At 44.8% G+C, this 13,531-nt stretch overlaps 2 protein-coding genes and 1 pseudogene across 2 annotated transcripts in view; 2 read left to right on the top strand and 1 right to left on the bottom strand.

Annotated features, from left to right (window-relative positions):
- Positions 1-1,373: 1,373 nt before the first annotated feature.
- On the top strand, positions 1,374-2,931 carry LOC120233079 (annexin A7-like). Its single transcript, XM_039234512.1, has one exon. It carries the CDS (start codon positions 1,394-1,396, stop codon positions 2,792-2,794), a length of 1,401 nt encoding a protein of 466 aa, XP_039090443.1. The 5' UTR covers positions 1,374-1,393; the 3' UTR covers positions 2,795-2,931.
- Positions 2,932-5,788: 2,857 nt separating this feature from the next.
- The window catches only part of ALDH2 (aldehyde dehydrogenase 2 family member), a 28,038-nt gene continuing 20,295 nt past the window's right edge, over positions 5,789-13,531 (bottom strand). The window contains exons 10-13 of the mRNA XM_039242977.1: positions 11,247-11,411; positions 10,003-10,160; positions 8,536-8,650; positions 5,789-6,229 (exon numbers count right to left, since the gene is read on the bottom strand). Of these exons, the coding sequence (XP_039098908.1) occupies positions 6,197-6,229; positions 8,536-8,650; positions 10,003-10,160; positions 11,247-11,411 (471 nt within the window). The 3' untranslated portion in view covers positions 5,789-6,196. The remainder of the gene's footprint in view (positions 6,230-8,535; positions 8,651-10,002; positions 10,161-11,246; positions 11,412-13,531) is intronic.
- LOC120223481 lies at positions 11,713-11,812 on the top strand (annotated as a pseudogene).

Here is a 13,531-nt window from a genome sequence, read left to right as displayed (position 1 = left end):
TTAGTCAGTGGAGGGTGACACAATCCCATGATCTGGGGATGTCTGTCATTCTGTCATGACACTTCACTTTATTGCACTCACTTGTTTCATTATCACTGGACTGGAAGCACGGGGCCTGATAATGTGCCCAGCTTGCTTGCTGCAGAAGCAGTTGCCTAGCACACTAGCTGGCCTATCGTATGTGCTACTGATGACTTCCGGAAACAAGGAATGGATGAATGAATGGAAAAAAGTAAACTTTAAAAGATCTTAACAAATGGCCAGTGCCGAAATTTTGGGATGATGGGGGTTCGTGGGGTCCAGAGCCGAAAGCCAAGAGAGAATTCTTGAGACATCTTTGGTGCAAAAAGGTGATTTTATTAAACCACGGGGACAGGACCTGTGGGCAGGAAGTGCTGCCCTGGGACCATGAGAAGATACTGGTTATATGCTATGGAGCTGGGGGAGGTAAAATCCAGAGGAAGTTTCCAGTGAGATTTCCATATGCTAAAGAAGGCTCAGGGGATACTGGAGGCCTAGCTATTGTCAAGCTAAGGTTGTTTTTCCCTCTCGCAAAGCATTAGCAGGAAGACGGGAGGGAGTTCCTAGAGAAACCTTTTGCTCTGCATGCCTCAAGTATTTGTCGATGGGCTGCAGGTTCTAATGAAGTTTAATTTTAAATCTGCCATTTGCTTCTGCCTCTGTTTCCCACATCACCCCAGCATGCTAGGGGTGGCTGTCGTCTCAAGGCTCCTCACGCAGCCCCACCCACCCTGGCTTGGGCAGTTCTCAAATTGTATCATAGGTATAAAAGAAATAGTGAGCCAAAGGTTAGGAATCTGTTCAGTCAGAACTTCCGAAGGGACGGCCTTGGAGCTGGTGGGAGCGAGTAATCCTTTTCCCAAAGTGAGCTTTGCCCAGTAGGGGTGTTAAAGAGATGCTTTCAGTTGGTACACGGGCAAACTTTGTTTTAATGATTACATATTTGTAAATTACCCAAAACTTGCAAATTTGGTCAGGAAGATCAATATATATATACACTTTCAACATCCTGCCAAAACCCTGCTTAACATCCCCACCCCCATGATCTTCTGTCTTCCAGGACAAAGGTCAGCAAACTGTGGCCAGGGGCCAAATCCAGACTCCGCCTGTTTCATACAGCCCCTGGCCCTTGAGGTAACAATTTTTTTTTTGTTTGTTTGTTTTTGTTTTTCCCCATTTTTTAAAGGCTTGTGAACAACAAGAAACAAATATGTGACAGAAATATGTCACATAGCCTTCAAGGTCTAGCAGGTGTATCTTGTCGTCTTACAGAAAAACACTTGCCACCTCTGCACTAGGAGATAGCATTTTTCGAACTTGCTCTTTAATAATTAAGAACTCACACTCTGGGACGCTGCTTCCCCCGGTCAGAATGTCATACCCAGGCTACCCCCCAATAGGCTACCCACCTTTCCCTGGATATCCTCCTGCAGGTCAGGAGTCAACTTTTCCCCCTCCCGGTCAGTATCCTTATCCTACTGGCTTTCCTCCAGTGGGAGGAGGTGCCTACCCACCAGCCCCAAGTAGTGGCTATCCTGGGGCGGGGGGCTACCCTGCCCCTGCAGGATATCCGGCCCCTGGAGGCTATCCCGGTGCCCCACCACCAGGGGGAGCTCCATCCTATCCTGGAGTTCCTGCAGGCCAAGGATTTGGAGCCCCTCCAGGTGGAGCAGGCTTCTCTGGCTATCCACAGCCACCCTCACAGCCTTATGGTGGTGGCCCAGCACAGGTCCCACTACCTGGTGGCTTTCCTGGAGGACAGATGCCTTCTCAGTATCCTGGAGGACAAAGTCCTTACCCAAGTCAGCCTGCTGCAACGACTCAGGGAACTCAAGGTTCAGTCCAACCAGCTGCCAACTTTGAGGCCATGAGAGATGCAGAAATTCTTCGGAAAGCGATGAAGGGTTTTGGGACAGATGAGCAGGCGATTGTGAGTGTTGTGGCCAACCATTCCAATGATCAGAGGCAAAAAATTAAAGCAGCTTTTAAGACCATGTATGGCAAGGATTTAATCAAAGATCTCAAATCAGAGCTAAGTGGAAATATGGAAGAACTAATCCTTGCCCTATTCATGCCACCTACATATTATGATGCCTGGAGTTTACGGAATGCAATGAAGGGAGCAGGAACTCAGGAATGTGTATTGATTGAAATTTTGTGCACAAGAACAAATCAGGAAATTCGAGAAATTGTCAGATGTTATCAATCAGAATTTGGACGAGACCTTGAAAAGGACATTAGATCAGATACATCAGGACATTTTGAACGTTTACTTGTATCCATGTGCCAGGGAAATCGTGATGAGAACCAGAATGTTAATCACCAGTTGGCTCAGGAAGATGCTCAACGTCTCTATCAAGCTGGTGAGGGGAGACTGGGGACAGATGAATCTTGCTTTAACATGATTCTTGCCACAAGAAGCTTTCCTCAGCTAAAAGCTACCATGGAGGCTTATTCCAGGGTGGCTAATCGTGACTTGATAAGTAGTGTTGCCCATGAATTTTCCGGAAATGTTGAAAGTGGTTTGAAGACCATCTTGCAGTGTGCCCTGAACCGCTCTGCCTTCTTTGCTGAGAGGCTCTACTATTCTATGAAAGGTGCCGGCACAGATGACTCTACCCTGGTCAGGATTGTGGTCACTCGAAGTGAGATTGATCTTGTAGAAATAAAACAGATGTTCAAACAGATGTATCAGAAGATCCTGAGCACAATGATTGCAAGTGACACAAGTGGGGATTACCGAAGGCTTCTGCTGGCCATTGTGGGCCAGTAGGAGGAATTTTCAAATAAATGAAGCTCTTCACAGCATATCCTTCAAAGCAGTGGCTGATCTGTATGCAGCAATATCAACCATCACCAAACCAAAAGAGCTTTATACTAAGGGTTGTGCCAGGGTATTGTGCTTGGTTTGCACATAGGCTATTGCCTTAATTCCAATGTTATTTTGTTCTCTAATACAATCAGTATGAAGCCATATCACAATGATGTAGTAATAACGAATGTCTGTAAGGCATAATTCTCACTGTTCTTATTCTAATCAGGATCCCAAATGAAATAAAAATCACAGCAGTCTCTAATTCTGTGTAATAATGCTGAATAAAAAAAAGTTGCTGGAAAAAAAAAAAAAAAAGAACTCACTCTGAAGTGACCTGTAGATTTACGTGGATGATTTCTAGCTGGTCAAAACAAAACGCTCATGGTTACTTCTTTCTTGCTCTGGAAAACATGACCCAGTTTTGTATCTAACCTAGCAACCTTGCTCGCAAATCCCTTTACTAAAATGCCCACCAACAGCCAGTTCCTCAAGTGAGTTTTGAACCTCCTTCATCTTAACTTGTTCCCTCTCTAATTAATGAGTAAAGTTCTGACCTATGTTCATTTTATATTTGTTCAAGAGTCGTGTTTTCAACTTTTAAAAATCAGACTTTCACGTGCCTTTATTATAACATAGGGTAAATATTGAGAAGGGAGTGGTGGGGCGCCTGGGCAGCTCAGTCGGTTAAGTGTCCGACTTTGGCTCAGGTCAGATCTCACGGTTCATGGGTTTGAGCCCCGCATCGGGCTCTGTGCTGACAGCTCAGAGCCTGGAGCCTGTTTCAGATTCTGTGTCTCCCTCTCTCTCTGCCTGTCCCCTACTCATGCTCTGTCTCTGTCTCAAAAATAAATAATCTATAAAAAAAAAATTTAAAAAAAAAAAAGAGAAGGGAGTGGTACTCCCACTTCTATAAGGCAGTAAATTATAAGGAAATAACCCAGGCTCAACCCTTCAGGAACTGAATCCTTGCCAAGAAGCCTGAAAATACATAAAGCAGTGTGAGCAGCCTCTAGGCAACTTTCTCCATTGCCTGCAGTCAGCAGGGGCCCTCCCTGTCCTTCCATGACCTTCCATGATGTCTTTACCTTATCACTGTCATTGCATCCGGCACGGCACATATACTGTATTCTGATCATCTCTTCTGAGTCTTTCCTCACCAGATCCTGAGCCTCTGGAAGTAGAAGTGTGTCTTATTCACGTTTGCATCACCAATAGTTAGCACTCTGTAACCTCCTGATAAATGTTTATAACTGACGACGTTTAGTGTGAAGGGTCTGGATCTTTTCCTCTGCTTAGGCCGAGCATCCCCCTTTCACACTCTGAGAACACCCTCTTCCTACCACGTCCCTGTGTTTAACGCCACCGTCCGGGTAGATGGAGCACACTTGCCGTGAGGGCAGGGACAGGCACTTCCCTGGACCCACCTATCCCAGCGCAACGCACGCGGCCCTCAGCCTGGGAGGCCACAGAGCAGGATGGGAGATGAGGGTGGGCTCTGAGCTTTGCCCTTCACTGATAAGTTCCTGTGTTACAAGGCCACTGCTGCTGGTTAGCATCAAAGCTAAAATACAGAATCATTTTATTGACAGTGAACCCCATTTCATCTTGAAACAAGAAGTGGAAGATTACTGCCGACAGCCATAAAATCTTAGTCTCCTTGTGGCACGCTTATTTCAGGTATGGACAATTGTGGCATGATTAGATTTGTATCTGTGTGTGTGTAATCTAAATGATTAAGTTTACTTGTATTTTCTCATTTTCAATTTAGGGACATTGTTTTGCTTTCATCTTTTTAATAATGCCTTTGAATTATAGCAGTTGAAATCAGTTTTTTAATGTATGGCAATAAAGGTGTTTAATTTTTTTATCTAAATAAAAGTCGATTTAAAGAAAAGCATACATAATACAGGTATAAGCATATATGACAAAAATTACAAAGCACTATTCAAATAGGTCATATTAGGCTTTAGCGAATAGGGATAGTTTAAGATGTGGCTCATCCTGAGTGAAATAAGCGAGGGGTCAGCCAGTGTGCTCCCCCATTCCCGACAGGGTCTGCAAAAACTACACAGAAGGTGTCTCTTCCTTAGGAGATGATCAAGCTTTTTCTCAAATTGTTAAAGTAATCTGTGACCCAAACATGATGACAGACTTCACAAACTACTACAACATACTCAGATTTTTGCTCCCACTCAGTTGTTCACCAACAGATTCCTAATACATCAATCTTCGGATTCCTAATTTACTAATTACTAATTTGCCAGGTCCCATGAGTAAAGCAAGGCAGTGTTCTGGACAGGAGATTCACAGAGTCTGGTTATGGGAAACACAGACTTAAGATGAATAAATAGACATCTGGTTTCCAAATTAATCTCATGAAATTTGTCAGCATGAATCTGTCTCATTTAATCTGACCAAGTTTTTTACCTTAAAATACAGAGAACTAACCTTGAGTGTCAAATGTCTCTTTCCTGGCTTACCGCCCCCTCTCTGAGGGCACGGGCTCGGAGTCCTGTTTAGGTGACTTCCCTGGTGCCTAGCACAGGGCCTGCCACAGGCTGACAGGATGGAGATAAGAAACAAAGGGTATTGGGGCACCTGGGCGGCTCAGTCGGTTAAGTGTCTGACTTCAGCTCAGGTCATGATCTTGCAGACTGTGAGTTCGAGCCCCACATCAGGCTCTGTGCTGACAGCTCAGAGCCTGGAGCCTACAGCCTATTTCAGATTCTGTGTCTCCCTCTCTCTCTGCCCCTCCCCCACTCATGCTTTGTCCCAGAATGTCTCTCAAAAATGAATAAATGTTAAAAAAAAAAAAGATCACAAAGGGTATTTACCCACAGTTGGGGGAAGGGCAGTAGTCGTGTATGGTATGACATACACACAGAGGGGACAATGTCCCTATGTGGTAGTATTTCCTTGGGTTACTGAGATGGACAAAGAGTTAACCACAAAGAGAAGAACAGCATTGTGTTTAATAAATCTGAGGCCAGAATACAAAGCAAGATGCTAGCTGTTGCTCTGACTTGTTAGTACAAGTGTAAAGAATGGCTTTTGATCCCCCGTTAAAGGCAAGTTACAGAAGTGTATCAGATGGACAGGACCAAACACTCAAATCTGGTTTTAAAAAATCAGATTTGAAAGCTAGCAGTTTGTAGTTGCAGTTTAAAGGGCTTTCCATATACTCTTTGCCTCACACCCACCCCATTTATCAATTCAAATTCTGGGACTTTCTTGATCAAGAGATTTTCTGGGAGAATTTCTCTTTTGAGACTTTTAGTGTGCAAGGTCATTTTCTTGGTTTTGCTGCTGATGTCCGTGACCTCTCCACTGCTGGATGACTGGGGAAGCCGGCACAGTTCTTCAGGAGTTCTTCTGAGGCACTTTGATCGTGACCTGTAAGAGGGGTGCAGAGCAGCCATTAAAGCTTCACGCTTCCCTACAGTCTGTAAGCACTCTCAGCGGGGTGCGGCCCAAGGATGAGCACAAGGGTTTTCTTTACTTCTGACACCTTGATGGCCAACTGGCCAGTCCCAGGAACACAGCTGGGGCTACGTTCTGTGTGACATCACTCCCTGCCTCCCCTCCACCCAGTCATTTTTGACTGTCGCAGGGCAGAAGAGGGTGGGACTGCTGTGGCATCCAGTAGGCGGAAGTCAGGAATGCTCAATGGGCATCCTACACTGCACAATACCCAACCCGAAGTGTGGGCAGTGCTGGGGGTGAGAGACCGCGATCTAGATCCATGCTCTGCTCCAAAAGAATCAAAATAAGGGGGGAAAATCACACAACTTGCAGGTGTCTCAATGTGTCAAGTAGAAAGATTCCAGGTTCAGCTGGATTTGGGGTTAAATCCCAGCTTTATCCCCTCCTGGGCAAGTACTTCACCTCTGCGTGCCCTGCTTCCTCAGCTGTCAGATGGGATAATGGTGTCTCTTTAAGACGTGGGGTTGTTGTGAGCACTGAATGAGATCATGTGCATGAGAAAGCCTAGCAGATTCCAGCACAAAGCAAGCACTCAATAAAATAAAAATGAGCTCAAAAGAAGACATTTTCTCAGCAGTCCCCCCTTGCAAACCCGACTTCTGAAAAGTTTTTGAACCTATTTTTGTTAGGACCATCACTTGAGTTCCCAAAGCTCAAAATACAGGAATCTTAATCATGAGCACGAAGCCCAGGGCCCGGCCCTGGGCTGAACCAGCTTTGCCTCCGTCAGCTGCAGCCCCTAACCCTCCCGCCATCAGTCCCTGCCACATCTTCAAAAGCTGCTTCCCATTCTTCCCAACAGCCCAGCACCCCAGGCCTCCGGAGCCAGCGGCTTCACTTGGATTCCAGCATGAACCACCTCAACTCAAGCCTCTTCTTGGGCTCTCTGCCCGACCTCCAGTCACTCCTTAGACACTGCAGCCCCCGGGCCTCAGTCCTAGCAGCCCCCACACCACACCTAAATAATCCCATCACTGTTCTAAAGAATAGTTCTAGACCAAAGTCAGTAGGTTCAAATCTGGGTCTCACCTCTTGTGTATATGGCACCATTTTAAATAAACAAGGAAACGTGTTTATCCCAGTGAGCTTTGAGAACACAAATTGTGGCTCACCCTGAGTCCTAAACAAAGACCACTGCCTGCCTTTCTCACTCTGCGCCCCCTGGCTGGTTTGCTTGCCCCGAGCCTTCTCTTTCCCAGTCCTGGGAAAGCCCTACTCAGCCCACTTCTCTTTTCTTTAAATATCACTTGTGAGTTTATTTCCTGGTTAAACTGTAATTAGTGTCTACTGGAGAGAATATTATTTTCGCTTTTGTGCCTTTCCTGTTTTTTCCATGGTTATAAATACAGGTACCTGAATATATGCATGTATATATAGCCTTTAAATTGGGCTTATATTCCATGTATTACTTTGTATCCCACCTTTTCACTTTAAAGACTGGCGGTTTTCCATGTCTGATATCCTACAAAAATGTTCTTAATGGCGACTTAGTACACCATGGTTTGGGTGTTCCATAATTTATTGGGCATTTAAGTTACATCTGACTTTTTCATCTTTGAGAGCTAATGCTGTGATGAATATTTAAGGAGTAACACTTTCTTTGTACTTCTGATTAGCTCTTTAGGCTATATTCCTATCACTGACATTATGAAATCAAAGGATATTATTGGTAGTATTTATGGCCCTTGGTATCTAATGCCTCACAGCCTGATTCTCATCAAAGTCTCTTCCCCACTGCTTTGGCCCACAGGATCTTCCCTTCCTCTCAAGTCTTTTTTTTAATTTTTTTTTTTAATGTTTTATTTATTTCTGAGAGAGAGAGAGACAGCATGAGCAGGGGAGGGTCAGATAGAGAGGGAGATACGAATCTGAAACAAGCTTCCAGCTCTGAGCTAACTGTCAGCACAGAGCCTGACGCGGGGCTCAAACCCATGAACCCTAAGATCATGACCTGAGCCAAAGTCGGACACTTAACCGACTGAGCCACCCAGGCGTCCCTCCTTCCTCTCAAGTCTTACAGAACTTGACATATAACAAAGCTTAGCAAAGACTACGTAGGCATAGTGGTGGCCAAGTCCCAAGTTATTTCTCACAAGACAGAGCAGAGACTGGGTCTTCACCCTCTTCTGTAGCTTCTGTGGCTTAAAACAAGACACTAGTAATAAGTGGAGATGGAGCCCAGCACAGGGGAGAGCTGGGAGGGCACCGATACTCACCGTTTTCACCTCCGTGTACGCCTGCAGCCCGTACTCTCCCAGCTCCCGGCCGCTCCCCGACATCTTGTAGCCACCGAACGGGGACTGGGCCCCAAACACATCATAGCAGTTGACCCTATAATTTGAAACAGGATTTCAGAAGTAACTCTTGGGAGATATGTGTCCTGCCCCTCAGACCTCTTGAATTGCCCTAAAATATTATCAAGGAAACATGGATAGGTGGAACCACAGTAATAACCAGCCGCGTAGGAGCCAAAAGCAAAGCACATGAAGTCAAGTCGTACGTCATCGTCCTCTGTGACGTGGTCACAGATGAATGTGGTAACAGGGAGCTCCACATGATAGCTTCCCATTTTAATGAGTCATTTTTGCTAATTAGATACTCAGGTTTTTTTTTTGCAGCTTTTAAAAGTTAAATTTTAATTGAATTTAAAATCACCACTTTAAGGTGTACAATTCAATGGGCGATAGCAGATTCACAGTGTTGTGTAACCATCACCTCTAATTCCAGCACATTTCTGTCACCCTAAAGAGAACCCTTTACCCAATAAGCAGTTATTTCCCCATCTCGCCCTCTTCCAGTCCCTGGAAGCTGTAATCTACTTTCTGTCTCTATGGAGGTGTCTGTTCTGGACATTTCACATAAATGGATTCCCACAGTATGTGGCCTTTTGTGTCTGGCTTCTTTCACTTAGTATCACATGCTCAGGGTTCATCTACGTTTATAGAACGTATCAGCACTTACTCCTTTTTATGACTGAATGATATTCCACCGTGTGGCTAGACATTTTATATATTTTATATATCCATTCATCAGCTGATGGACATTTAGGTTGCTTCCACCTTTTGAATATTGTCAATAATCTCGTATGAACATTCAGATACACTTTCTTGTGTAGATGTATGCTTTTATTTGTCTTGGGTGTATGCCTAGGAGTAGAACTGCTGGGCCCTAGGCTGGCTCTTATGGTAATTCTACCTTCAGCTTGCTGAGGAGCTGCCAGACTGTCTTCCCTAATGGCTACAACATTTTACATTCCCACCAGCAAGATGTGAAGGTTCGAGTTTCTCCACATCCTCACCAACACTTGGTATTTTCTGTTTGTTTGTTTTTTTTAAATAACATCCATTCTAGTGGGTGTGAAGTAGGTGCTAAGCTTTTAAGACCACTATTACATGGGTGCAGACACTCAGCTCTGATCTCCTGCTCTTGTTCAGCTGAGCAAGTAGCCCACAGTCATCCATCTGCTGGCCCAAGAACAAAACTGCATGGGCCTGTGTACTGGAGGGAAGTTTGATCTCCTAGAGGAGAGGGGATGGGAAATCTCTGTCCACTATACCAGCCACCCTGACCCAGGAGGAACTGAGCCCAGCATCCCAAATTCTGGGATGTGAGCACTAAATTCCAGAAAACCCTGGCTTGGGGATCCCTGCCTGGGCTGTGAGGGGCTGCTGGGAGGCTCTTACCACACAGTGCCAGCCTGGAGGGCTTGGGACAGATAATTGGCCTTGTCCAAGTCCTTGGTGAAGACAGCTGCAGCCAGCCCATACTTGGAATTGTTGGCTCTCCCAATCACTTCCTCTATGGTCTTGAACTTCAGGATCTGCATCACTGGCCCAAAGATCTGTGGTGAAAGAGTGTACAATGGGAAGGTGGGGCATGCATAGAAACCAGCTACACAGCTTTTCAGTACTGAGCAGACGATTGATCAAGCCCCCAGAGATACCCTAACAGTTCCAAAGGGAGACCACAGCTCCCAAGCTCAGGGAAACACGAAAGTAAGGAAGCTAATGGGGATTGGTTACCTTCTATACGCCAAGTGCTTAACACAGCTTATCTTATTTCTAAACAATGCTGCAAGGTAGGGGTTCCTGGCATGTGACATGTAGATTTAGTTTCAAAGGCGGGAGAGGAGTGCCAGGAGCTCAACATGGGGTGAGACTAGGTATCACGGGCTTCAGGCACTGGCAAAGCAGAGACACCCCCCCCAACCCTTCTGGAAAATTGATGTTTGAGATTTCAAAAAAAGCACCAAAGTAGTCATGATGGGAAAAGAGGGAGAACTCTGCTGGCCTTTCTTACCCTGATTTTGCATTTTAATATCACTTTATTTTGAATTCTGTATGAAAGGGGAAATATTTTCCCTGCATAAGGCTGCTAAGGGGCTTAACTGAGCTGAGGGAAGCGGAGCATGTATGAACCTCATGAGGGCAGGGAACGTGTCTTGGATACGGCTGGATTTCCAGGGTCTATAAACAGCCTGGCACATAGTAGGTGTTCAATAAATATCTGTGAAGCAGATGAATGAATGAGACAGAGCTGCTGCCCTGTGCTCAAAAATGAGTGCCCAGGGGGAGAACATTGGGAATTTAGCCATGTGGGTAAGTCACAGCCCTTTGGTCGAGTCCACTGTCCTGCTTATATGAAGATCATGAAAGGGCTGAACAAAATCAATCCTTGACTCCTGGCTCACAGGGACCAGAACACTAAGGGCCTGGAGGCTATGCAAAGGAATTTGGAAGTTCTCCCCAGCAGTGCGTGGAGGTGGACGAGGAGAGTGAATAGATCACATGGAACTGTAAGCAATTTGTCTTAGGCATAGAGCCAGGATTTGGCCCAAAGCCAGTTGAAGGGTTGTGGTATGAAGATGGCAGACATAAACATCGATTTCTCCTAAGAACACTCCCCGGAGTGCTGGCCCCATGCTAACCTCCTCCTTGGCGATGGTCATGCCGTCTTGCACATCTCCGAACACGGTGGGCTGGATGAAGTAGCCGCGGTCAGCAGCCACCCCTCCACCACACAGCAGCTTCGCTCCCTCCTCCTTCCCAGACTTGATATAACCAAGGATCTTCTTAAACTGAGTTTCGTCCACCTGTGAGCAAAGAAGCCCGAAGTTTCAGAGATGCCAGAGCCAGACCTCTCCTAGCTTTAGGCTTCAAGCACACAGGCAGGGAGACAACTGAGCAAAGGGCCAAGCTTCAGAATAAGAGGGCTCAGAGAGGAACTACAGAGGGCCAATAAACATAAGAAATGGTTCAACCAGCCTCATAGCCCTCAAAGAAAAGCGTATCAAACCAACCCATCTTTTATTTTCCAACTATGAGGTTAGAAAATTTAAATTTAAATAAAACTTAAATTCTAAGAATTTAAAATAGTAAGAAAATACTCGTGGCTTGCTTCAGAAGCACATAGACTAAAACCGAAACAACACAGAGGACTAGCAACGTCCTGCATGAGGATGACGTTCAAATTCGTGAAGCATTCCGTATTTTTAAAAAAGGTAAGGGGCACCTGGGTGGCTCAGTCAGGTAAGCGTCCGACTTCAGCTCGGGTCATTATCTCAACGGGTTCGTGTATTTGAGCCCCACCTTGGGTCCTGTGCTGACAGCTCAGAGCCTGGAGCCTGCTTCGGATTCTGTGTCTCCCTCTCTCTCTGCCCCTCCTCCACTCACACTCTGTCTCTCAGAAATAAACATTAAAAATGTTTTAAATAAAATTTTTTAAAAAGTAAGAAAATACATTGATGGCAAGGGTATGTTACACACATTCTAATATGGATATGCTGTTAGAAGGATAATACAATGTCCCAGGTCAGTAATATCTCAATTTAAAAAGGGCTGTAACCTGGTACAGTTCTTTTGGCAGGTGGTTTATTAATACTAGTCAAAAAATTAAATGCTCATACCCTCTGACCCAGCTCTTTAACTTCTAAGAATTTATTCTACATGTCACATGGGACCTACACAAGGATATTCACTAGGGAGCACTTTGTAAAAGTGAAAAAATCCAGAAACAATTCTAAGTCTTCATCAGTAGAGGGGCTGGCTAAAACAATTCCTGTATGTGTATATAATATATATTGTGTTCTTGTTAATAGATCTGTGTGAGGCACCTGGCTGACTCCGGGGTTAGAGCACAAGGCTCTGGATCTCACAGTGTGGGGCCTACTTAAAAAAAATAGATCTGTGTGGGGCGCCTGGGTGGCTAAGTCAGTTAAGTGTCGGCCTTCAGCTCAGGTCATGATCTCACAGTTCATGGGTTCGAGCCCCGCATTGGGCTCTGTGCTGACAGCTCAGAACCTGGAGCCTGCTTCAGATTCTGTGTCTCTCTCCCTCTCTGCCCCTTCCCCACTCTCTCTCTTTCTCTCTCTCCAAAAATAAAGAAACATTTAAAAAATTGTTTAAATAGATCTGTGAACTGACACAGAAGGCTAGTGAGTAGGGGGAAGCTTATAGAGTATTTTTTATACAGTCCTATTTTTGTTAAAACAAACATATAAAAATGTAACGGGGATTATCTATGGGGAAAGGACATGGAAGGGGCCAAAGGGGTCTTATTTTTTCCTTTAAATACTTTTTATTAAAACTTCTATACAAGTTTGTATTACCCTACTAATTAGATAGCCACAAACTACAAAGAAAAACGAGAGAGAAAAAGAGATGTTGGGATTCACAGCAGCACTATTCACAATAGCCGAAAAGTGGAAACAACCCAAGTATCCATCAGCAGATGAATAAAGGAAAAGTGATATGTCCATATAATGGTATATTAGTCAGCCATAAAGGAATAAGCTATCAAGTAACAAAAAGACATGGAGGAAACTTAAATGCACACTGTTTAAGTAAAAGAAGCCAATCTATAAAGGTCGTATACTCTATGATTCCAGCTGTAGGACATTCTGGAAAACACAAAACAGAGACAGTAAAAAGATGAGTGGCTTGCTAGAAATTTACCCAAGGGATACAGAAATGCTGATGCATAGGAGCACATGTACCCCAATGTTCATAGCAGCACTCTCCACAATAGCTAAAACATGGAAAGAGCCTAAGTGTCCATCAACAGATGAATGGATCAAGAAGATGTGGTTTATCTATACCATGGAATACTACATGGCAATGAGAAACAATGACATCTGGCCATGTGTAGCAACATGGATGGACCTTGAGGGTGTTATGCTGAGCGAAATAAGTCAGGCAGAGAAGGACAAATATC

The sequence above is a fragment of the Hyaena hyaena genome, unplaced genomic scaffold, assembly GCF_003009895.1.
Source record: "Hyaena hyaena isolate Hyena2069 unplaced genomic scaffold, ASM300989v1 scaffold_0, whole genome shotgun sequence".
Classification (NCBI taxonomy): domain Eukaryota; kingdom Metazoa; phylum Chordata; class Mammalia; order Carnivora; family Hyaenidae; genus Hyaena; species Hyaena hyaena.
This window is presented reverse-complemented; position numbering and strand designations above follow the sequence as displayed.

Bases quoted from the DNA above. Each gene is read 5' to 3' on its own strand.
- LOC120233079 (XM_039234512.1), top strand. From the start codon at position 1,394: ATGTCATACCCAGGCTACCCCCCAATAGGCTACCCACCTTTCCCTGGA.